The sequence below is a fragment of the Bombus terrestris genome, chromosome 6 (genome assembly GCF_910591885.1).
Source record: "Bombus terrestris chromosome 6, iyBomTerr1.2, whole genome shotgun sequence".
Taxonomy (NCBI): Eukaryota; Metazoa; Arthropoda; class Insecta; order Hymenoptera; family Apidae; genus Bombus; species Bombus terrestris.
The window spans coordinates 21666833-21692585 of NC_063274.1; the positions used below are offsets into that span (position 1 = coordinate 21666833).

Consider the following 25753-nt stretch of genomic DNA (forward strand, 5'->3'; position numbering starts at 1 on the left):
CGCGCGTAAAATCAACATTGCTCCTGACCGGGGCTTGGTTGTTAATACAGCGTGTCCCTCAACATCGGTACTTCCTCTGTTAGACATATCGTTCATCCCGACCAGGCGACCAGTTATGTCGCCTCGAACCCAAGTATTGGGGATCTTCCCAAAGAAAGGCCCGATGTCCCTACATCTCCGATATATAAATATAATCTAATAAGGGTTTACTACCTATACGTAACAAAAACAGGAGATCTCTAAATAAAGAATTATATATTATTTGAATGACGAATTATATCCCTGGTCAATAGATTAAGAGCAGAAAATTACGGGTAATAAAAACAGCGAAGCTAATGATCATTGGAATGGCGTTCTATGCGAATAAAGAAATAGAATATCGGAAGCCAATGACCGTGTAGTTTTCTCGCTATTTTAAGTGGATAAGGTAACGTAATATCACTTTTCCTTGGAAATAAAGCGTTACAGGTTATTGTAAACTGTAACGTAACCAAGCATGCCTCTCGATTACTTTGCTAGCCACGATTGCGATACTATTGTTACGCTTGCCTATGCGCTAATTGGCACAAACGTTACGCGATTCGTTTTACTAATAAGCGGCCCGCTTGGAATGCCGATCGTCTACTCGCCATCTCATTCGGTTTACGTCATTCAAGCCTATATGAATATCACATTCCGATAGGAAGTATGAAAATTGATTTTAAATATAGTAACATCGTCGTTAATTTCACTCGTACGTTGAAATATATAAAAATATCTATAGCCTCAATATGTGTCATATCTAATCCTATCAATCATATGTTATTCGAAATTGCTAAATCTCTAAAAACTGATCCAACTAGATTCTCGAATATGATGAATATATTTATTATGGTTCGGTCATTGAATTTTAAATGTTCATTCCCATTAAATATCCATGAAATCTTTAATATGATATTTCATTCATCGGATATCATATTTCCCATTTCTACTAAATTTCCATAAAAGTTCACTGAAATTTAAGGTGTCCATTTTCACTATATTTTCAATATATGTAATAGTTATATGTCTAACCTATAATAATCTGAACCATCTGTGAAATCGTTGAACTCGGATATGATCATTTCCATTAGATTTGTACTTTCATAAAATTTTATCAGTTTCTAATCAAAATCACTAGCTTCACGCTCGACTATCGTAAAAGTCACTAAATCCCTGTCTCCACTAAATTGTCGCTCCGTATAAAATCACTAAACCTCAGCAGCTGCTCGTATCAAGTACATTCCAAATTGTAAAAAATGTACTCGTCTCTTGCATCGAAGGCGAATCGCGTCGGCCGGCATAGCAATTACATGGCTCTTGTACGAGGCACACGTTGTCTCTGCGCGAGCATCTGATACAATTTTTCAAAGGTACCCAGCTCTTCATAAATAGGCGATACCGAAGCGTTTCCTGGAAATCTTCATACGACACTCCGAAGCAAAGTGTTCGTCTTTAATACGCGTATCATATACGTGAATGCTCCTCCTCGTAAAATAAACTAGGACAACAACTTACCTGCGGTTACTGCGTGCACGTGTTTGCTGGATGCTAAAGACGTATGAAAGGTATTATTGCGAACGCACGTCCCGCCATCGTCGACTCCGTACATCGTTCTTTCTCATTTTCTCGCTCCAAGAACAGATTTACATCGAGCTCCGGAGATTAACTATCGGGAAGATTATATGAAATAAATAAACGTGGAAATGTTTCCACTGTTTCCAACGATCGACCTTCTTTCTTTACATGTTTTATTCTTTATTATATTTTAACTCGCTAACTGGGTTATGCTTTAAACAAAAGTTTCTCTAATAACGGAATTACACATACATGCATTTTAAACCTAACAAATATAATTATAATTTATTTTTACGTTATTTTCAAGACTGACAATCTAGATGCCGAGTTATTAATGTCTTTCTCCACTAAAAGGCATAACGCGTTTGAAGAATTGAGGATGACGTTGAATTAACATTCGCTGCTATCAAAATTTCACTATTCCCAAATTATTAGATTTATAAAATAATATCTAACGCTTACAGTAAATCGTCTGAAATTTTATAACTATTAGGTCATCCCATAAGTTCGTGCCGACCTTTGTGTATACATTTCATATTTTAAAGAAAAACAAGAAAATTTTTATCGAGACGGAATAATGAAAAATGGGAAGAAGTTGTAGAACGAGAGGGGGATTAGATTTTTTCATGAAACTGAAAGGTATGTAAACAATCTTAACGTATATAACCGCTCGAAAAACGGCACGAACTTATGGGATGACCTAATATATTGTATTCTATCAAAATCAAACAAGTCTCCATGTATTACGTACTTTAAAACGGTAATATACTTTTGCGTCCAATCTAAGCTCGATAATACGATACAGTGCAATGTCAATAAGAGCTTTTCAGCAAACAGGGACTATTATCGATTAGACGCGAATGATAATTCCCGATTATCTCCCTTTCGCTTGAGGAACGCGCACCTCGCACCTATCATCTTCATACTACGTCTTTTCTCCAACAAACGCTGTAAGTTGACGGTGCATTGTTCCCATGCCGATGCATCGTACGTTAGCCGAGTATCGATACGGGATATGCTTCGCAGCCAATTATTATTGCCATTTAGATAAGAAACGCAGTTAGTTAAGCCTGAAGATTCTCTAACGATCATCGTGCGGTGTTTGTATCTCTTTCGTAGAGTGCACCGATGCAAAGCCGGGTCCGATGATTTTTTACTCTTTTTGGGAACGTAGATGAACATACACGTGAGTTCGAGTGTTAATGTCAAACGTGAGGCGCAATGGGAAGAGTGAACGTGTCAAAATGCACGTTGAAGATTGTGAAAGATTTAGAAAGCATCGATTAAATGATATTTAGATGTTCTGTGAGATTGAAATATCAATAGATGTATAATTATGCTGGTAAGGTTTCAGTTTAAAAGACGATGTGTGTATTTATTCCATAAAATTCTTTTGCGTTAGAGTAGAAAGGGACACGTAAGAAGACACATCGATTATTCAATTAAATCAAATGATTTAAACAAATTTAATGCTTTCAATATGTATAATAGATAAAATATTTGTTTAATGTGAACTTGGAATACAAATGGCAAACATTCTTTCGAACACTTCTCATTGCGAACTATAGTAGCTATCCTGATCTTCAATATCGATTCAATATCAATCATATCTAAAATATAGCATTGTACGTTATAATGTATTACGTAATATAAAATTACATTATTATATTGTAACATTGTAACATTAAACTAAACATCTGATTGACTCGTATTAATTCAACTTGCAACAAAGGATAATTCATTTAAAGAGACAGAATTGGACAAAATGTATATCCAAACGAACTTGTTAGACATCTCTAAAACCATGCTCATTGCAATACCTTTATGATATATTTATACGACAATTCGAAAGAAGCGTTTTAAAATTCGCAGAGAAATCTTCGTAAATCATTTCAACGACATTGTAACTTACTATGACTTAGTGCAAGATGTCATTATTCGCGAAAACGGTACACCTTCCATTTGTAGCGTCACAAATCAACTGAAGACGAGCCAGTGTCGTAAAACTGAAACCAGGTTGATAGTAACATAAGTAATAATTCCTCTTTCTGACGCAAAACTGATGGAGTTGTAAATATACCGTTTTACACGATAAAAATAGGAACATACTGTAGACCTTTTATTCAATAAAAGCAAATTTGAAATATTTTGAGTTGTTCCACTATCAAAGCGAAGCAACGATTTATTCTTCTGAAAGGAGATAAAATACATAAGTTTCTTTACTCGTGGAATAGGAAAACTATTTTCCATAATATCCCATTCTCCGTTCTTCTCAATAAATCACTTGCAACCCAATAGGAAAAAGGTAATTCCATGATCAATGATTCCGCGTTTTCAATCGCCTCACGATGATCGAGCGCGCGAGTGCTGCCCTCTATCGGTTCTGTCCCTTTGTTTTCCTCGTCCTCGAAAACTGCGAGCTCTCCCCTTGGTGGCCACTGACCGTAGCGAGAGAGAAGAGATATCGTTGTGTGTATCGTTGGTGAAGATCTACGATGCAAATGGGCCTCGTGCGATAGCGCGGCGAAGCCAGGAGTCACCGCTTTGAATCTTAATAAGACTTCACTTTCTGGTCTCGTTGATTACGGAATTAAACAAGAGTCCTGTTGGCCGGCAAGGAGGAAAGTTTAGCGGTTTCTCACAGTTACCGAGTGGAAACCGTGATCGAAAAGCGCACGAGGCAATTCAACCGCCGCAACCCAATTCAATCTAATCGCCGACACCTTGTGGCCGATTGCGCCATCGGAAACGGCGCGTCGAATGATGAGTATTCGTCACCGGTGCACGGAGAGTATCTCTTGACGAATACGTGTAATAAGACGAGGAATTGTTACGCGATTTGCACGAAAGTTACGTAAGCCTTGAAATAAATACCATTTCTCGACCTGTGCGTCTCTTTAATGGTCCCAAACGCTTCTCAATCTTGTCAGAAGAGCCTGCTAGTCGAGAAATGGGGCAGCATAATGTCATCAACGTGTAATGACGTATGGTCGAAATGTCCCATTAGCTGGGAAAACGATTTGCCATGTTCTTCTGCTGCTGAATATGATTGCAGTAAAACTGAAACTTTACTATTTGCGCTATTTGGAATTTATCTTCTCAGTTGCATGATTCTGTTCTTCTCTCTGTATTTTTCGACTCGTAAGGAATGTTTGTTGAAGGAGAAACTGGAAGATATGGAGATAACTATGAAATTTTGGATCTATGTTTGAATAAGTACACGTATAAGAAAATGCAGGTTTGGGCTAGGCTTGCGTCGTTATATCAGATAAATTATAAGGTTCAGTCGAGCGGTGTATGCTTCTTCATAATTGATTCTCTAGTCGATAGGTATGCGAATTGCTGAAATTTCATATAAGTCGGTACGCAATGCACGTGTTAATTTGTGATGTTAGTTGACTCAAAATCACATATTTTCTTTTACAAAAGAAATTTTATATTTTCTTCCATAGTTTGCAAAAACATGCAACTAGCATCTTTAATTTTTGTTCAATACACCAACTTTTTTTAACGAAATATTCATTATATTGTAATTACTGTAAGTATATTTGTAATTACATGTATCATAGAAGAACTGTATTTAATGAAATTATGAAGTTGGCAGATGGTAATGGAGGAACCTCGATAAAGGCTATTTCTGTAGAACTCGTTTAATATTCATTTAAAATAGTACGTTCATATATAAACGATTATTTATAATACCGAGTCTGTGCTGCGAGTCTCGTCTCTGACTAATAAAATGCATTATTATGTAGAATTCGATCTTAGAATTCGGCAAATGCCTCTTTTATTATGAGCTCCTCAGTTTTGTGATTTAATTAGCCTATGATTTTACTTGTACAACCTACAGTATCCTAATATACATGACACTGGTTTAAATTAAAAATGGTAAAACAAATATACTAGATAGAATAATATATTCTCTGTTGCTCGTAAAATTACTAAATGGCAACAATTGATAATACTTATCAGAGTAACTTTATATTCACGACACTGAACACAAATCCTCCATCAAAAGGGATGATCAGAGGAATCGTTGCTGAGCGATGAACGACGATTCACCAGAATGAAAAATATCCCGATACAATCTCGTAGAACGACGAGCAGTGCAAGCTTAGAAAAATGTCGCATCCGTTTCATGGCACTTTTATCTTTTTCCAGTTGTCACGAACACGTGACGCTATCTCGGATCGCGAAATGGCTGTGGGGACTATGATGTATCGGCAATTCGAGAAGAGCCAAATGAACATACTCGAACGACACTCCGAATCACCCAGGCAGCATGAATGAAGCTACGCCACGGAGATATCATCTTAACGATTCGTATCCATCAGAGCCGATGCCAATTCTAGAATCCTGCTACCATCGTTGATTTCGCGACGGTGTAAAAAAATCTGCCGTTTAAAATAAGCCAATACGAATGATCCCACTAGCTGTGCGTGTTCCAGTAACTATGACTATGGCTATGGCTATGGTGAAATCACTTTCTCGATCGAACGACAGCTATAGAAAGAGCCAGCCCCTGTTCCAAGAGTCGCCTGGTGTGCTCTAAGTCAAGTGCTCGATTTGCTCGAGTTCAGCGGCCCGTAAGCATTTCAATCGACCGACAATATCTCATCCACGGAAGCTAGCCACGCATACGCGGAAAGTCAATTAGGGAAACATGCGTGAGGTTCAAAAAGGGAATGAGATGGAAGAGAGCCACCTCCTTCAAAGGAGATGCGTTTTTATAGTATAGAAGGACGTGAGTGTTTATAGTAGTGGTCAAAAGTTTGGAACTACTTGCATGGTTGTTACGATACCAAATGTGCTTTTCATTTTGCCAAGTGGGAATGAATGTCGTACTAAGTGTCACAAGTCATAAGTATTAAATCATTATCCCATAAGTAATGTTGTATTAACACACGTAACTCAAAAACATTGAAGATACTTTAGTTCCGAATGAAACATCAATTTAATTTTTGTTTCTGATCTTATCTCGGGGAACCATATACAGTTGGTAAATATCGATGAAAACAACAGTTAATATTAATGCTTTTTATTGAACATTTAAAATATCAATGGAGACTTATTTCTGTTTACATGAATATATTTACTATCACTATGATATCTCCCTTTAATTTACATTGTTTAGATAAAAATGTGTTTAGTATGGCATTAAAACACTTAAATTCTTAAACGCAAATTATGCACAGACTAAAATACATGTACAAACTACAAAACTTTTTCACAACGATATATTTAGATGTACCTTATACGTACCTTGACATGTAAATCCCACATAGACGATCACGAGGTGTACAGTGCACACAATGTAGCATCGCAAAGTCGCTGTCCCTTGCAAGCCAACTCGCGTGCACTGCTATCTCGATAATAGAATGATCTATCTGCAACGAGCGGCAACAATAAGCGAGCAAGATATTATTCCGATACACCAGGACGGACTGTATCTCAAGCACGCTGGTACTTGATCTGGGAGCAACCAGTACCTAACCCAACAAATAACAATACAGTATTGCCCTCACGTAGCATACGGGGCCTAGGATCACAGCGCCATTATGCGCCAGCAGCAACAGAGGTTCCTCATCGGATTCCTCTTCCTATGCTCTGTTACCGTACACACAACACTCTTGGACAACAACGGACAGACATGAATCATCCATCCTTCTTCCACCAATACTTAGAGCTTGACCATTCTCTGGTGGCCTCCTCTTCTCCACTGTCTCACCGGATCCAGTACGTTTTCAATACTTAATGCACCATGGATGAAGCCCCGTTCAATTACTCGCAACACGATACCATGGCTATTTATTGTGGTCTGCCGAACGGTTGGATATCTCTCTTCCTTTTTCTTCCTTACTGCACTTCTTTCTTACTCTGAAACCGTCTTCTTGTTTTTCTTCTTCTAACCTGTTCTTGTGTCTACGCTTCTTCGATTTCCACTGTGCCATTATTTTTTCGCCTTGCTATCTATACACAGAAACTGTTCCATCCATTGTCCTTGACGTAACTCAAACTACATTAGGATTCTTTCTTGTTTTTGAATCGATTTCAGAGAAGGAAGTTTGAGCCTCTTAAACCAAAGTTCTGTGAGGTTCTTAAACTTAAGTTTTTATAGCAGTTAACAGGTAAAATCTCTGGGAATAATACGTGACAAGGAAATTTGTTTTGTTGAATTTAGTAATATGGTTAGTTGATTGGGAAGAAGTTATTATAATCCAACAGAAAACAATATCAAATAATTTACCAAAAAAAGTTGAATCTTTTATCAGGAGGAACTTATTTTCCTATTTTATAAAAAACTTTCCCTCAGAAAATCAAGTAAATCTAAACGAGATGTCTTCCCATAATGCTTGCGAGTCCTCCTTTCACTGGTTCCTCTAACACAGTTGCGCCCCCTACAATTTTCAAACTTCCCCGGAAGAGGTCGCAGCACGGACAACTTTATTACTATTTTCTCGCAATGTATCGCGTTTACGAGCGATATTCTGTGAATTTCCGGATCAAAAGAGAGACAGAGTGAGAGGCAGAGAGAGAGAGAGAGAGAGAGGGAAACTTCATTGCGAAGAGATTACTGAGGGCAGATACCGAGAAAGGTTATTCGAGAGACCATCCCTTCGCAGAAGCGGGACGGCGTGCAACATGGCGAACGTAATGGACGATCGTTCACGAGCGGCTTTCACACGATAAACAATCGATACTCGACGTCCTGTTGTTAATCCAGGATTATCGTCCTCCGGCAGGGTGGAGGCTGTTATCGAGCAACCAGGAAGCAATTGGAAGCCCTTTTCACGCTGAGAGCTATTCTTGACGCGGATTGCTATCGTCTCGCGAGCTATCTTTCATTTGCCGACGAGATCGCTCTTGTATATCCCCTAGAAAGACATATGACAGCTATCATCTTTATATGAAATTCTATGAAACAGTTTGTTGTTTCGAAAACGGCGTTCATGCCTCTGGAAACGTCTGTACTTCGAAAGGACATCGACCAAGATAATAATTAGCATATATCAGTATCATGGAGAGAGATGGTGGATCTCAAATATGAAATCTCAACTCGACACTTCACGCACTCGGAAGATGCAGATTCGTACAATATAAAGATCGCACGAGGATAATATATAAGTCCATTTTCGTGAATTTTATGACTTTTATGCCTTTCATCCTTATCAATCGATGCCATTCAGAAGAATATCCCTCGAACCTTTACAGTTATCCCATTGCTACTTCGATCGGAATTTTACTCCTAATGTTTGAATTATTTAAAAAAATCGCAGCAATGAATAAGCGAATCTGCCATTCAGTAAATAAACGATTTCGTTCGGCGTGATCGCTGAGGTGTCTCGTAGTGGCTGACGGTAACATCTATTCCGACAAGCGACCGCGACTCACGCCACTCTGTCTCAACCGACATTGTAACGATCGCATCTAGATCCTCCACTACGGTTACTGCTGCTTCGTGTCAGGGACATGGACGTTTCCACTCGATCGGTACGGCCTCTTGAATAAACAGTAAACCGCCAATATAGTTGTTTTGAATTGGAACCTTTCCACGTATTCTTCCCTTAGATGGCTTTTCTAGTAACTTTAGAAACCATAGAAGGTGGTATATTTCTTTAAAATTTAGTACTTTGAAATACAGATGTATACTACATATTCCTACGTAGTTTCATTGACTGACAATCATTAGCATCTTTATTTTTATATTTATTTATTTGTTTAATATTTAATATGAAAGCATAAGGTTAGATAATCCGTCTTATGAATATTATGAAATTAAATAGTTCGATTTATGACTATTTCTCAATATTTTACAAACGTGAAAAAGGATAAAGACAAACATGTCTGGCTCGAAAATCAAATAAAAAGACAATTTTGGAAACATAGGATTGATTTACAGCGTATTTATTCTAAAACTGCTCTCCTTGAAAGAATAGCTTCATTAATTGTCTAATTAATTAATAACTTATAAAGATACAATGTTGCACATACGCAATGAACGTAAAAGAATTTAACTCAACCATGAAAAAAGGAACTAATTGATGTCCCTGTAAATACACGGTCAAATGTAAATGAAAGATCGAAGAAAGCAAAGCCGGGGGAAAATTCGAGAAGCACAAAAAGGAAGAGATTGAAATTAGATTACCTTCTAGTAGGTAAGGTCGAAATGAATGCAGATTAAAAGCGAAAGGAAGAAAACGCAATGGAGCTAGTGCGTGCCTCCCGGGGGCAGACGTCTCCTGATGTCTTTTTCAGAGGTCGAACGAGACATGACGCATCGCGGAGCGCGGCTTTACACGTTGCTGCCTTCTTCCTCTCGTCCATTCCCCAGTTACGATTTCTCACATTCGGTAATACGAATTGCCGTTGGTGTATCGTTTATACACCTAACAGCCGATGTACATGCGACAGTAACAATAACAACGAAGCATGACAAAGTAAGAAACTCTAGCGCTAGACAACATCAACTTCTAAACTGGCAAAGAGTTTTAAGCGCTGGCAAATAACAGCTTGAGGTCGGGCGAGATAGATAAGAGGTTAAAAGGTTCAACCGTGAGATCCCGAGATTCTCGAAATAGTTGTACTATTAACAAATCTTCGCACGCCTCATGGCTTACCCCGTGCGAAAACATCTGCTTGCTTACTTTAACGGACTTGTCTAGCTGTTTCGCGATTCGTGATAGTCATTCATAGTGATCGATACTGTTAGAATTATTAGATTTTAAGCTTTCAAGCTTAATAATGAACGTCACGCTTTTAGGCTTTTTTCAGACGACAATCGTGTTATGAATTGCATTTTTGTTTAGTGAACATTATCTACAGTTCACTTCTTCGCAAATGCTTGAATACCACATCCATCAAATGGCAAATACTGAATATCATGTCACCTATATCCACTTATTTAGGTCTTGAAAACTAACATGCAGAAAAATTGGACAATATGTCAAACTAGTATAATAAATATGTTACATATGTGACATAATTCCTACATAAAACCCGAAGAAGTAGGACGCAGAAAATTCCACCGTACAGGAAATCGTTCACCATCGCTATAAACTCTACTGATCTCGATTCACAGGATAACTATATCCCGCGTTCACGATCAAAAAAAGATTGAAAGCACCGTTGTCTTCGCATCGTGTGCTCGTAAGCTAAAAATAATAGCTCGTTGCTATTTTGGTGGAAACCCGTTACGGGTTTATGGTTCGAACGAGATGCTCGCGTCTCCGGTAACGTGTACAAACTGACCTAACTTCATCCAACAGCCTCAACCAGATTGGTTCAACCCACGCGTATGAAAAGCAGAAGAAGAGGAAGAAGAAGAAGAAGGAAGAGGTATCAATGAGAATACCAAGCTGTGATTCCTGGAACGATCAACGACCGATAACTCTTTAGCCCCGAAGACCTAAACAATGCCGGATATTCGTATCACTTGTAGGATAGTAGATAACCTCTCTGTCCTCGTCGTGCTCCCTTTTCAGTTTCGTTTTCCCTCTTTCTCGGCAACGCTTTCCTGTTGCCACGGGGAGTTGCCGACAAGGCGGTCGTCGATTGCAATTTGCCGATACGATTCTACCTGCCGCATTGCGCGCCGTGTTTCCTCCCTTTCTCTCTTTCTTCGCCTATTCTTCTCCTTGTCCTCTTTACATGATCCCCCTTTCCCCGTTTTATATTCTTCTCTCCCTATCTATTTATCTATATCTCCTTCTCCTTCTTTCCGTCCGAGTTCGGCTTAAAATCCGTGTGTCGAGACCAGTCGATTTGTACTAGCCTGGTACCGGGAGATACATCTTTCCTCAGGTAACTACCCATAGAGAGCATCTAAGCGGTGGATCCGAACCGACTGGCCAATATGTATCGCTGACCTGGCTCGTGTGTATATGGCACCCTACCTACTTGCAACATAATATTGACACGAATGAGACCAGATACTCACCAGATATGGGCTTTTTCCCGACTAACTGCCTCTGTGTTATCTACCTATCTGATTTGTGTGTAAAGTCTCGTTTAAATTAGTCAAGTTATCTGAATTCAAGCAACTTGAGACCACTTTACTATTCTCAACCTTGAAATATCCTTTTAAATTCCTTCTCATTCTTTTTCTCATTGTTTACTTGTCAAGTAACTTAATGTAAGCTGTTGTAAATCCACTTATAACCTAATGATAGCCAATGATGTTAAGTCAATAAGTTAATAAACATATTGAGGATTAATAAGTATTTGGCTTGTATATGTCATGGAGCATTCCAAGAGACTTTTCTCGACTTTACAGGACTACAATATATCAACTGTAGATTAGGGTACAGCTTGTCATTGCTGGAATCATACGGCATGACGGTTCACAATGGATCGTTTTCTTGAGCCAGCAGAGGACTCGATCAGGCATCGCTTTAACGACGTAGAGTGACGAAGGAACTTGGCTCGATGTCTTAACAATTGTACCGTTTGTGCACGCTGTTTGCTCGTGCATTGTGCATTGCACATATAATATTAAATCCACGACACGATACGCCTGTGAGAACTTGTTTTGCAAGTTGAAAAACAGTATACATACTAAAAATAAGATTACTTCCAAGTGTTTACAATGGTAGTAAGAATATTTTAGGCTAGACAGAATTAAAATGACTAATATAGTCGTTTTATTATTTCGAATAATCTATGAAGCAATCTATTTAATTCTTTGTAGTCGTAACATATTAAAATTAATCAGACTAGTATTTAATGAAATAACTAACAACATTCTTATCGCAACAACACTGCCAACCCGAAAGGCAAAAGCCAACGTTTATTTATCATGACACGGTAGAAAATGTACTCGATATTATCTCTTTACCATCGTGAAGAAAAAAAAGAGGTAGAGCTTCGACAGCTCATCCTCCTACAATAGAAGGTGATATTCGCGTTCGTAATGGGTGTGAAGACGCGGCGTGCATAAAAGAGTCCGCTATACATTTGCAACGGGTATCCAAATGAGTCGACAATCTGTACTCGACATGGCCAATATCACTTTACCTGATAACGCGTCATGTGCTATTTTGATGATGCACCACCAAAGACGTGAAATAAAAAATATTGTGTAAAACATTGTGACAAACAACAAACTTAATACTTTTGCATAACATGGCTAACTTATACATGGTATAATATTCGGTGATAGGTACCCGTTTCCTTAAATCAAACCCATGCCGTTGCCTTTTGATTCCCATGAAAGTTCCGACTATTTCTTTTTCTTTTTATGTTGTAACAAAATAACAGGAGAAGCAAACATCAATTCTCTAGGCGAGCCGCCAAGGCTCGATAGCATTGACCATTCGCTTCCTAGGCTAGGCCAGTGTCATTTCATCAATTATAAGCGTCAATGCGCGTGCGAGCGCGCAAGGGGAGGTATGATCGCAACGCGTACATGTATGCGAAACGTGTAGATGAGAACATGCACGGGCAGGGCAGGGTGCCAACCCATCCGTGGGCGGTTCCGGCCGATTCGCTCGAATAGTCTTGAAATGATCTCGAAGAACTTAAGACTTTCCCATGGTATGTAGCGCCCCCATTGACAGGCGGGCAAGTGTATCAACAGGAGGATACACTATCTAAGAATTGTTATTCCAAAGAAAGTAAACCGTACCACCACTATCCTGCCGTCTAGCGGCGTGGTCCTTCGGTTATTAATGGCAGCAGTGGTGGTCGCTCGTCCGTGCAACACGGGCGCAAAAGTGTGCATCCGGTTTTCTACTGGCGCGCAAAGCTCGTTCTTCTCCTCCAGCCTCCTAGAAACCTCGCGCTGGCGTTGCCACCATGACACTGCTCCGCAACGCTGAAGCGGACGACCTTGCGCTGTTCGTAAGAACAAGAACCTTACAAGCGCGCATCATGCTTCGAGGGATCGACCCGTCTGTTTTTTTTCCGCTCCTCTTTTTGTTTTTATTCCTGAGTCACGATTAATGCGTTTCAAACAGCCGACCTGTGAAATTGGGACACAGATGCATATCATGCTTGTGCGTTGATTGCACGAAAATTAAAATTCATATTCGTAAATCTGTGTTGATTTTATATGAGTTCGCTGGTTTCCTAAGTGATCTTGCAAAATGAACTAAATGAACAGAACCTGAAATATCAATTTCATTCAATCCATTCTGCGACTTATATCAAGCTATACTTCCTCTTTCATATTCGAAAGTATAGTAGTTAAACGAAGCCAAACCATCGATAACATAAACTGCTATTTGTTCAATTAAAGTAACAATACACACATCGTTTAAAATAATAACCGTACCAAGAAAAAAACGTAATTTTAAGCAGCAACCTTAGAAAACGCTAAATGTACAACAATCATATCCTATTCTCTACCGATGAAATATCCAAGATCGACGTTTCTTGTATCGTGTCTCGCGGCTTTTTTCTGCTTGTTCTTTCGCTTTTCTAGTTCATTTCCCTTGCTACCGCGCATTGCTCTTATTGGTCTGTTTGCGCAGGCTTGACTGGCTCCCTCTGTATCCCTTACACATGGAGTGTAACACGCGTGCGTGGCAGCTAAAGGTGCACCACAGGGGAGACGACAGAGCCGATACCCCATTACGTGTACTTCGTTTATTTTGCGGCTTTGCACGTTACAGATCTTACTATAATATTCCTTTGTACTTACAGCGGCGAGATTCCCTCTCATTATACTTTTTCTCGCGCCAACATTATACGGTGCGCGCCCTATTTTCTTCCCCGCTCTTCAATGTTCCCCTTCGTCGTATTTCGTTTCTTCTTTTCTTGTTTCTCGCTCCAACGTCGCCTCCCTTTTCGCACTTCCCTTGCTCGCGTTCAATTCCCCTAAACTCTTCTTCACCAGTCACTCTCCACTCTCAGTTTTACACGCACGCTATAATCCCGTGGCACATTATCCGTCGATTCCAAAAAAGAAACGTCAGGACTATGAGATCCAACGCGCGGTCACCTCGATTTCAACCTGCATACATTCTATTTAAGATGGATGCTTTTTGCGACTCTCGAACCCTGTCGATTTATACCGGGACTACGCATCCTGATAGAGGGCAGAAAAACGCAACAAAAAAGAGACTTCGCTCTCATTACATAGATGGGGTTGATTGCTCTTACATGTTTCCCGCCATTTGGCATACTGCCACGGAAACAATTGAGAGAATTTATACGATGATTTTGAAACTTGTGTTACATATTGTCGTTGATGAGAATTTAGTGGATGTTCGTGTCAATTTTACGTTAGATCAAAATATATGAAACACGATTAATCGCATAAACGCCATGTAAGCTGATGACTTATGATGTTTGTACAGTTATTATACAATTAAGAAGAAATTAAATAATTAAAAATTTTTAACACTATAAACTATTAAAACTTTGCCACATTAAATGGATTCTACGGAATATAGTCATGTAACCAATTTTTTGGCTATAGATTTTTCGGGAGTGCACAAATGTAGGTCACATCGAAACCGATCGAATTCAATAGAATTCACACGTTATCAAATGTCACCGCTTGTTTTGTTTTTCGTAAGATAAAATTACCCTACCTTAACAGATTTTGTTATCCGTCCAAAAACAAGTGGGTCGAACAAAGAAATGGAAAAATCCATAGGTTAAAATGGGTGTCGGTTGACGTCGTAAATAGCTCCTCCTTTGGATTTATGCGTAATCTACGCTGACCCACGGCAGTCGGTTTAATGTTGCAGAGTTATGCGTCAAGGATAAACAGGCCTCGTTCGTCCACTCGCCTTTGCAACGCTATTGTAACACACGTTTAAATACGCACCTACACGCATAAAGGACACAGGCATATGATTGGAAACAGAATAGAACAGCCTTACGTCGATGCATATGCATGCGGGATTGTGTCACCATATACACGCATGCCTACGTATATGCGCGAACAACCTCACATACGAACAAGAGGTTCGAGCGCGTGCGCACTAGAGGGATGTAGGACAGGTTGGGAAGCGTTGGTGCGTCAAGTAAGCAGCACGCGCGTGCACAGGGCCGCGAGGTGGATGACGCGCTGTGCACAGGCGCAGAACCCAGACCTAGGTCAATCTTTGACGGCCCACGCCAGTCCCTGCGAGGGAGTAGCCGGGCATAACGCGTTCTGCGATGAAGCTGGAGAGAGAAAGGTCGATAAGCAGACGAAAGCAAAGAAGAATGAACGGAGCGGGAAGAAAAACGGGAGAGGAGGAAGAGCAGCGTGCGGTGCTATAAGAGTTAGCAGGACGGTGCGTGGGTCACAATGTCCGTAGGGTACAGAACCCTTGCTCTTTTCTTCTTTCTCCTTTTTCCTCCTCTTCTTCTTCTCTCATAGTCGTGGCCGTCGCCGTAACCGTCCCCGAGACTCGTCGTCGGTCGGTCGAACCGTCGCGTCGCATCGGTTGATCCATAGCACGACTCGTTATGGGAAGCACACGGGATATTGTTGCTCGTATATATGGAGAGTACGAGGGAAGTGCGCCGTACTTGTACTATGCAGATGATTCCGCGATATGGGCTATTCATTGCGAGTCATTTAAGAGTTTATGCGGTGGGTACGAGCCGCGGCCGCGTACGCGCGTTATGTTATTATATTGCGTATCGAAAGGTCCGCTGCGCTGGTAACGCATGCACTGCTGGTTGATCGTAGCTTGCGGTCCTTCGCGCCGTACGCGCCGCGAACACAGCGTATGGCGCCCCCTTCTGCTTCAAATATATAACCAGTCAGGCATAGTTACTAGATGACAGAGGATCTAGGAACGTGCCTAGTGCATGTTTTGTTCTTTCGTATTTATTCACGTATAACGAATGATTTTTATGTCTTAACATACTTTTGGAAGTTATATGCTTTTGGAAGTTCTTCTTATATCTACTACATTCACTACAATATAAATGCAAATATAAGAAATCAAAAAATATCTAATCTAGAAATATATTTAGTACAGATAATGGGGACATCGCTCCTCAGATACTGTGAAATCCACATTTAAAGAAAACTTGAAAAAGAAGAGTTTCATTTTTGAATATATATTGACGAATATTTAATATCCTCACGAAACGAATTTTGGTTCATGTAGGAATCATCCTACGTAGTTAAGACAATACTATCTAAGGATGAAATTTCTCAATCAATAAACTGATATATGCACACTTAAGGGAACTAAGGTTTCTGTCCTGTAACAAATAAGAAACTTAAATGATGGTACAATTACATATTATAAAAATAATTGATATTTCAATATGATAACTAGTACTTCGTGGAATAACAGTTAATTCTTCGTTTTAAAAGTATTCGTCATATTATATACAATGTTAAAGTCATAGTAAAAGTAATAGAGCATCAAGTTTGCGTAAACGAACCAGATTATGCAATTTTAAAGACGGTTGAATATGATTAGTCTAAGCTAAGGATATCAGCTGGAGAATCGCAACATATTTTTCTTCGGTGAAAATTATGTTCCTATACGAGGAACAACATTTCCTTGGAACAGGAACAATAGATACAGCATGGCTAGACGCTCATATACATGCTTACCATAGTGGCTCTTTTGCAGAGTATCGATGAATAAACAGGCAGAGTTGCGATAAAACGCCCGAAGCTGTCCGTGGCCGGTGTGTTATGCATGCGAGAGAGCGAGGGTAAATGACGGAGGTGGCAGCGTTGATGATGGTGGTGATGCAAAACATGATAATAATAATGACGACGTAGACGTCGCCGAGAATGAAACGGACACGCGTCTACCCGCGTTTCTTCGAGTTATATGCATACGAACCAGATCTCAACTAACGGAATGGAACGCTGAAACTCGATGATCGGCACTCGATTATCAAATTTCTTTTTTCTCTTTACATCTTATGAAACTACTATTTTCTTTTATTTGTTATTGAGGTTAATGTGTTAACGTAACGTTATATTTGTAATTTCTTTTTACTCAGTTTATGTTATTGCATTTTTTCGAATCCATATTGCAATTGAAAAGTTACATTTTCTATAATTTAGAATTTAGAATTTAGAAAATATTTTCGTTATAATATCAAAATATCAAGGACAGGAAATAAATAATAATATGCAACATGCATTAAAATAGCAAATAAGTTACAATTCAATCTAATATCAATATTATTAACTTCAAAATAACAAAACACGACATGTATATCACATTCACAGTATTCTGCTAAGGATTAAGGATTTGGTTAAAGGCATAATCCTTTCTTAAATTTGAATTTTTTGGTAATCCAATAATTAACATTTGATGATACCATACTTTTAACCTGTTACTCTTTATCCAGATTTAAAAGTCAAATTTATTAGACAAAGTGAAAATTAAAACAATTGAACCATTAAAAAAGAATTGTTTAACTCTTTCGTTATGTCGATTTAATTTGTTTAGATTGAATTCTTAAGATCGAAAGATCGAAACTTCATAATACTGTCCTTCCTTACCTGCTATGCAAGTATAGTGTTGGTTATCTTGAATTACTTTACAAAGTAGACCGATAAATTGAAGGGGAAGAAAAATTGGGATTTCCAGCTACCAATCGTCGAATTAAGTTATATCATCCACGCGATTGACCTCCGATCGAATTATCTTCGTCGTGGGTTCCATTTGCTGTGTTCTTTTCAATTGGCTACAGTTGCATCAAAGATCTTACTGCATCGCGTATATATGTATGCTCGAAAGAGGAAATTCATTCTCTCGTTCATTCCTCGCTTCAATCGCCGAATGATTATGGATATTGTTAGAAAAAATCCTACTTTCGGTTTATTTTAAATTCTTCGATGAACAGATTGTGTTTCATTTATATTTTCAATCATTAGTAAACTCTGTACGAGGAAGTAATGTATCTATATAGATTAGAATGATCAGCTGTACAACGATTTTAATATAAATCATATTATGCACTTGACAGTATAGTAATCCTTTATATACTCTGAAAAATGTGCGAATTCCTGGAGGCCGGTGCATGAAAGTATATTTTCGATATTTCTTTGCAGGAAGAGTACAGCCAACGAAGACGCTTATCCACTCCCAGCGGCAGTCCCAGCCCGCCCAGACCGACAAGGCTGTCAAGATCTACGGGTACACTCACCAGAGAAGAGGAATCCTTTTGCGAGTCAAGCAACACCCTTACCAGAGAGAATCAGGGACAAGAAGCTGAGAGAAAGGGCTGGTTCAAGTCTCTGTCAAGGAAGAACAAGTCGAACATTAAAGTAAGTTTCAGCTCTTATGAGATCACATCATATTCTAACAATTAAATCAATATCCCTAAAGAAGTAATGAGATATGTTATAAATCTGCCCAACGATTTATGAACGTTTCGACTTGGAAAAGATACAAATGGTCAAGGGAACACGGCATAAAGTATTCCGGTTTATGACATCATTCATCCGAATCGGTTCTCCAAAGTAATCAAATTCCGTGAACGTATTCCACGAGAGCCTTTCCAAAATTGGTAATAAGTGGGCGACATTACAGTAGAGAATGGGATTCCGAGGTTCCCGAGCTATGTTGTATGCATAATATCACGATGAACACCTCCACAGTGACGCGACACGTTTGCATCGAAAATTAAAGAGCTCCTAATTAGCTGATAATATCTTTATCCTTAAGAGGCATCTCTTCCATGCTCGTGATACTTTAAAGATATCAAACTGTTTATTATCGATAATGTTACATATGAACCTGTAAAATATTTGTTCTTAATTTATCAGTATCTTGTAATTCTAATTCGTCGAACTGACTAATTTAAAAAATATTCTTTCCGAAAAACTCCGATTAAAAGAAATTAGCTTTTTCAATTCTTTCGAACGTTAAATCATTAGAAACTCAATTGGTTTATTATCAGTTAAATAAAAGTAAAACCATGGAATCACAATATTCTCGTAAGTTATTTATACAAATTATTATTTACATAGGTTTCAAGGGTTTCGAATCACAAAAACAGAACAAAGGTTTCCGGTTTCGAGATTTCCAGATATCAAATATCCCACCGCCAATTTTTTCTTCAACATCACACATCCCCCCCTCCCCCCTTCAATGACAGGGATACAAACTCCTATCGAATCGACAAGAAGTCGGGCTGTTTTTTACGTTGAGAGACTCAGAAGCTAAGAGTATATGATTTTTACAAGTTGCATCTGATAACGAGCGGATGGATCGTGTGTCCGGTTATCGAGTTCGCGGCGAGCCGACTGAGCAAGTTGGTGCATTCATCAGTCGGTAAAGGTCGCTACGGAGCGGAGCCATTAGGCCGGTACAACCTCCAATTACCTGTTTGATTAAATGCTTAACTAACTCTGCGCTCTGTGGTTTAATTTAATCGTGAGATTAAGTGCCGATCAGGGGGCTGCCTAGCTTTAACCATCGTCCGCGGAATAATCTCTGTCAGGCACCGATTTCGATTCTCTCTGACCGCTTCGATAGGCCGCGCCTGGCCGTCTCTCTGCGGCTATTGCCGTTCGAGATGATTGCGTGCGCGTGAATCTTACCGTAAACGATAATCTATAGAGGATGAGTCGATGGACCAGGGAAGCAGAGATCATGACTCACGAGGGTGCCACGGATGGAGAAACATTGGAAACAAGCGAGACGCCAGTATTTTTCTCGTTCGTGCAAAGAATATATCTTTCTACCAGGCTTTATTATATTTCGTATAACGTAAAGCATATCGAATTATTCTGTACTTTGCACACTTTCTTTTTTGCTCTTCTTCGTTCGTTTATCAACGAATTATGATCTTATTTCTTTCCCATTTCGTACCACTTTTATATTGCTCTTTAAAAAGCTCTATTATTTCCAACTTTGGTTTGGAATGAATTTCTATAGTTATCACGAAGAACTTCATATATCATTTTGAATCAATGGTATAAATCCGTGTTTCTTTCAATTAAATAAGGCAGTATTTGTTTTTCTTGTTATTCAAGGTAACAAAAATATAGTGTTACAAATTGTTTTCTCAGAAACTAATCAACATATTGACTTCATTTTTTCTCTGATTAAATGGTACAGGCGGGGCTAACTTTTTAACCAATTTGACTGCCCATTTGTTTGAGGCGATTTTTGGAGAGAAAAAGGGACGCCTAGATTTGTTTAAATGAAAGATTGTGTTAATTTTTTTATTATTAACATAGGGTTTATCCACCCGAATAACATTTACTTAAACCACTTTTTTTTTTATTTTCCATAGTTACAAAATTATAACAAGAAACTTGATCATCGTATATCGAGTTCTATTCGACTTCCGTGTTTCTTGTTTCTTTCTTGTTGTCTGTTTCAGCGGAATAATCCCGCGACTACGTTACTGATGCTTGCATTAATTTGATTGTTTCAGACAGTGGATAAGAAGCCTAGGATACCGGAAAGCGAAATCTTAACCACCGGGACCGAGGACGAGGAAGCTTCATCCGCACCCGAACGTGTCTCTGTACAAAAAAATTTGCGTTTCTTTGGAGACACTGATCAGGAGTCTATTTCTTCCAATAGAGATCGCAGGTGGGCTGCATCCATTTGACATAATAACAATTACGATAATGCTTTGCTAAATGGCAAATTATCGGGAGAGACATATTTCAAAGAAATCTCGGGTATCTGCCTTCTCCATTACATATATTTATTAATTCTTTTTTTTTGTATTTTATATAAACTTTTTTCAAATTTTTCAAAAAGGCAAATACCTATAAGTATTCGAAGGATTAAAATGTGCATAAAAAATGATAATGTACAAAATAATAAATTAATTTTTATTGCACATACAATTGTTTGCGTTTTATAGAAACAAACGAGACGACCATGCCTGTTCAGGGCGTGATGTTACGAATTCCAGTCGCCACAATTTGGGTATTTTGTCTCCACCCCGGAAACCACCAAGGCTCGCTGAAAGCGCATTGTCTTCCGGTGAGAGTACAACAGGAGATAGCAGTCAACAAAGTCAGAACTCTCAAAGATCACAGAGATCTGTTGTATATCTTCATGCTGCTACAGGTAATTATTAACAATTGTCAAATGTGTTATAACAATTAAATATATAATACGTATTCAATGTTAAACAATTTTAAAACTTCAATAAGGAAATATCCAAATTTATTTTATACCGTTAAAAAGTACTTAAATTATTCTTCTTGAGAAAATAATAATAATAAAATAAATAATAATAATGAGTCTGACAATTCTTTCTTTTTGTAGCCACTTTATTTTTTTGTATTAAATCTGATCTTGATGGAGTAATATTCATTGGCATATTTTCACATGTAAAATAATTACTTGAAATTTATTTTTATTTTTTATAAATTCTTACATACTTACTAACATTATAAAAATAATTCCATTTACCTTACTGTAAAAACTGTCGTAATCGATAAATTATATCTTGTATTTCGATATCTAAAACACGAATTATATTTTTGTTTAGTGGGCGAAATACCTGGTCCGAATGAGAGACGTAGAGCAGCGAGCAGAGAGGAATTAAATCGACCACTTCAATCACACACGAGAACAGTATCGAGAAGTGTCAGTGTTCTTGCACCTTGGAAGCCTAGACATTATAGAGAACCTTTCGAAATAAATTACGATCAACAACTGCATTCAAAACCGCTAGCGACTATGAGACGTAGGCAGAGAAGTCGTGAAACGCTAAGTCGTCGTGGAAAAGATATACGACGAAGCAAAGATAATCTCTCAAAAACCGGTAAAAATTAAATAAAGAATACCTACAAAATATAAAATGTGGATAGAAAATTCACAGAAATATTTTGAATTTTTGATGTGACAACTTTAACAAATGTGAATTTAAATCTAAAATAATTATATTAAAGCAAAAACAAACTTTTATGAGGTTTTGTAAATAAATGGAAAAAGGAAAATATTTTATTTATGGAAGACTATTTTTTTATCCACATTTCATATGTTAAGAATCATGTATCGGAGTAACGAATTAACGCACAATATTTATTACTGCAGGCACGATTAATCGTAGCACGTTGAAATCGAAAGACAAGCAGAAGGTGGACAGAACTGTTTCCACGGAATCGTTGGCCACCAAATCACGGAGCGCTAACTCAAAACCAGAATTAAGCAGGTCCACATCGGTTCCACGCGATCCGAATAAGAGTGCGGGTTGGTTTAAGCTGAAAAGTAAAAAATCCCGTGCTTGAAGGGCAGGCCATTGATTAATGCTAGTCTTGAGTTTCATAAGTATGTAATTCGTAATCGTAAGGGATTAACGATAACACATTCGTCGGTCCACCACCGTGCTCGCAAAGAACATAATTATAAACAAGTTATTCTATCACTTTATTTTGTTTCTTCTAATGTACAATCAGAGATCCGCCTTAGATCGCAAACGGTTTAATGATTAAATAAGTAATTTTTATTAACCGAATAAAAAAAATTGACAAGTTTCTGTTTGTTGTTTTAATATATAATCATTATAACTACAATTAATAATGTAAATTTAATTATGACGTTGATTTGTGAACCATATTGCGCATAAACTACTTTTGTGAACGAATTATAGCCACATGCGGATTCGTGACAAAATGTAAAATTATCTGAATATGTACACACATGGTTAAAACACTATTTTCTAGTTGTTTCATTGACTGACACACTATCCTTTTGGATGATTGAATCTAAACTGCCAACAGAAGAGGACCAACAAAAAAAGAGCACAACTGGAAGACACATACTTATCTAAAGCATCAACTTTTATTTTAATGAGATCTTCACAACCTAATATTCCTTTCACAACACAGCCTTCTCTCTGCCAAATTTAACAAATTAAATTTGTTGCATAAGATGAGAATGCATTCAGAACCAACACTACACTACTACCTTTTTTTCTTTTGTGGTCTATAAAAACGGAGAAAATAATTTCATTTCACCGTGAATCAGAGTGCCATTTCCGTTTTTCTAAGTATCCATACACATTATTTCAACTGAAATCAAAATTTCTGAACATGCAAGGTATTTTCTTAATATATTGATTATATTTTAAGATAAGAGTGACAGCATAAAAAAATATTTCTTAAATTTTATCATAACAATCACCATCTTTGAGTGTACAAGGAGATACTTAGCAGTTATATGTATAATTTCTAAATGTTTATTGTGCATAGATCAATTCAATCTCATTTACATATACTAATTGTAAATATTTGTAATAATAATCTTTATTTCTAACAATGATCTTTATATTTGCTTTATTATGTTTTCACTTAATCTTTTTCTTCGGCTATTAATTACCACATTTTATAATTTTTCAAATTAATTGTGAACATATGATGTTAACAGTAAAACAAGACACTTTGAAAAAACTTACAGAATTTAATCTGTTTTACTGTAATATGCTATTATTTCGTACAACGATGTGAATTCAATAATATATCTACAATATTCCTTCCTCTTTGGTGCTGTTTATTTGTCATGTATATATTGATGATTATAGTTCATATGTAAATATCATGAATATATAGACAATGTATCGATCCATCTATAAATTTATATTATCTATTAATATAATTATTTACTTCTTCAGAAGTGTACGAAATAAAAATGTTAAATGTCGAAGGATTAAAGTCCCAAAATGAATTATATTTCATGTGTAACACAGTTATTAATCTGAAATAAATAAATAAGCATAATACCAAATATTTTCAGTACTAAGAACAAATCAGTGTCATAAATTCCATGTATTTTATAATAACATGTAACCCGTTATTTCTGATCTATATAATCATAAAATATATGATTATATTCTCATCAACATAATTATATCTATATAATTATTGTAATATAAATATTATTTTATTTAAGACAACAAAACAAATGAATCCGTTAAAATTTTAATTGCTATTTGCAACTAATAAAACATTCTAAAATGAAATGCTAAAAAGGTTAAAACTGTATAGTATTGTCTATTTTATCCCAAGAACAAAGGACTGTTCCAACCAAAATCAATATCATTCCCATGTATGTATCTGAAAATTAATATAATTCACATGAATTCCATTATAAATTTTATTTAAAAATAACAAATTATATACCAACTTTTGTGTATCTTTTCTTCACCCAAAATCCAACCAGTTATTGCCGTTATTACAAAAGTAAGAGAATTAGTGACTGGAATGGCAAGTGATATGTCTACTTTATTCAAAGTTAAAAAATATAATACAGAACCACATTGATTAATGATAAATGGTATAATATACTATAAAAATAAGAATAATTATTAAAATCGTAGCACATCTGCATATTTCGGATAATAGAATTTTTAAATGAAACCTTTAAATTTGTAATAAGAAAAGCAAGTTCTTTAAAAAATTGACAAAATTTAGAAGATGATTTCACGTTTTCTAAACCTTTAGCTCCTTTTTTAATAAATGGATTGGTTACACCCCACAAAAACGCCACAAGAATGAGGAATATTATAGAATCTATAAAATAAATTCAAAAACTAAACAAGTTTTAACGTTGTTATATATGTAATAGCTTGCTTAATAAAAACTCATTACCTTAAAATATATTATGTAATTTATAATAACAATGAAACTAACATTAACCTAATAATAACAATATTCACTTACCTAAAGACGATGACATTTTTATTATATTTCAATATTTACTGAATATTAATATACATGCAAAGATATTTATATAAAAAATTAATATTGTTATCGAATTTCAAAAAGCGTGATCGTGACAGTAACAATGACAGATACTTATAACCTCAAACTATGAATACAATAAAGTTTTAAGGTTTGTCAGATCAGGCGAAATTAAGAGAAAAGATCGGGTGGTAATAGAGAAAAGTAGCATAATTAGTGGATTAGTGACGTCGTGTCACGACTCATTAGCTGCTATTAGCAATCATTTATATTAATTGATCTTCAAGTAGTAATAATATTTACATTCTTTAACTTAAGATAATTTCAATATACAATTCTTGTAAAATAATACAATACAATTCTTATAAAAATTATATTAAAAATGGTTATATTATAATTATATGTTGTTATCACGATATGCGTATCGCAAGTTGCAAGCACCATACCGTATGAATGTTCCTATTTGTTTTAACAACGAGGAAACGGGATGAAACGCCTGTAGTTAGAAGTAGAAATATGATTGTTGTACATAATATAAAATGGCAGTTTGCCTAAATTTGAATTTTACAAATCATT

General features: G+C 37.0%; 2 protein-coding genes and 1 long non-coding RNA gene across 6 annotated transcripts in view; 1 reads left to right on the forward strand and 2 right to left on the reverse strand.

Annotated features, from left to right (window-relative positions):
- LOC110120238 overlaps positions 1-15242 on the reverse strand; it is a 176324-nt gene extending 161082 nt beyond the window's left edge. Inside the window, exon 1 of the long non-coding RNA XR_007224348.1 lies at positions 15132-15242. This is a non-coding gene — a long non-coding RNA (uncharacterized LOC110120238). The remainder of the gene's footprint in view (positions 1-15131) is intronic.
- LOC100646399 overlaps positions 1-23153 on the forward strand; it is a 161090-nt gene extending 137937 nt beyond the window's left edge. For 3 of the 4 annotated variants that reach the window (XM_003403248.4, XM_048406589.1, XM_048406588.1), the window contains 5 exons: positions 18572-18787; positions 20908-21068; positions 21349-21557; positions 21985-22260; positions 22533-23153. In XM_003403248.4, coding sequence (XP_003403296.3) covers positions 18572-18787; positions 20908-21068; positions 21349-21557; positions 21985-22260; positions 22533-22726 — 1056 coding nt within the window. In that variant the 3' untranslated portion in view covers positions 22727-23153. Of the gene's footprint in view, positions 1-5757; positions 6341-18571; positions 18788-20907; positions 21069-21348; positions 21558-21984; positions 22261-22532 lie in introns of those variants that run through there. The other variant, XR_007224347.1, reaches the window with a different exon arrangement.
- A 107-nt stretch (positions 23154-23260) lies between these two features.
- LOC100646279 (transmembrane protein 234 homolog) lies at positions 23261-25298 on the reverse strand. The gene is made up of 4 exons (XM_003403247.4): positions 25157-25298; positions 24855-25006; positions 24621-24780; positions 23261-24550 (listed from the first exon to the last, which is right to left on the reverse strand). Exons 1-4 carry the CDS (start codon positions 25170-25172, stop codon positions 24468-24470), a joined length of 411 nt encoding a protein of 136 aa, XP_003403295.1. The 5' UTR covers positions 25173-25298; the 3' UTR covers positions 23261-24467.
- Between the last annotated feature and the right edge of the window lie 455 nt (positions 25299-25753).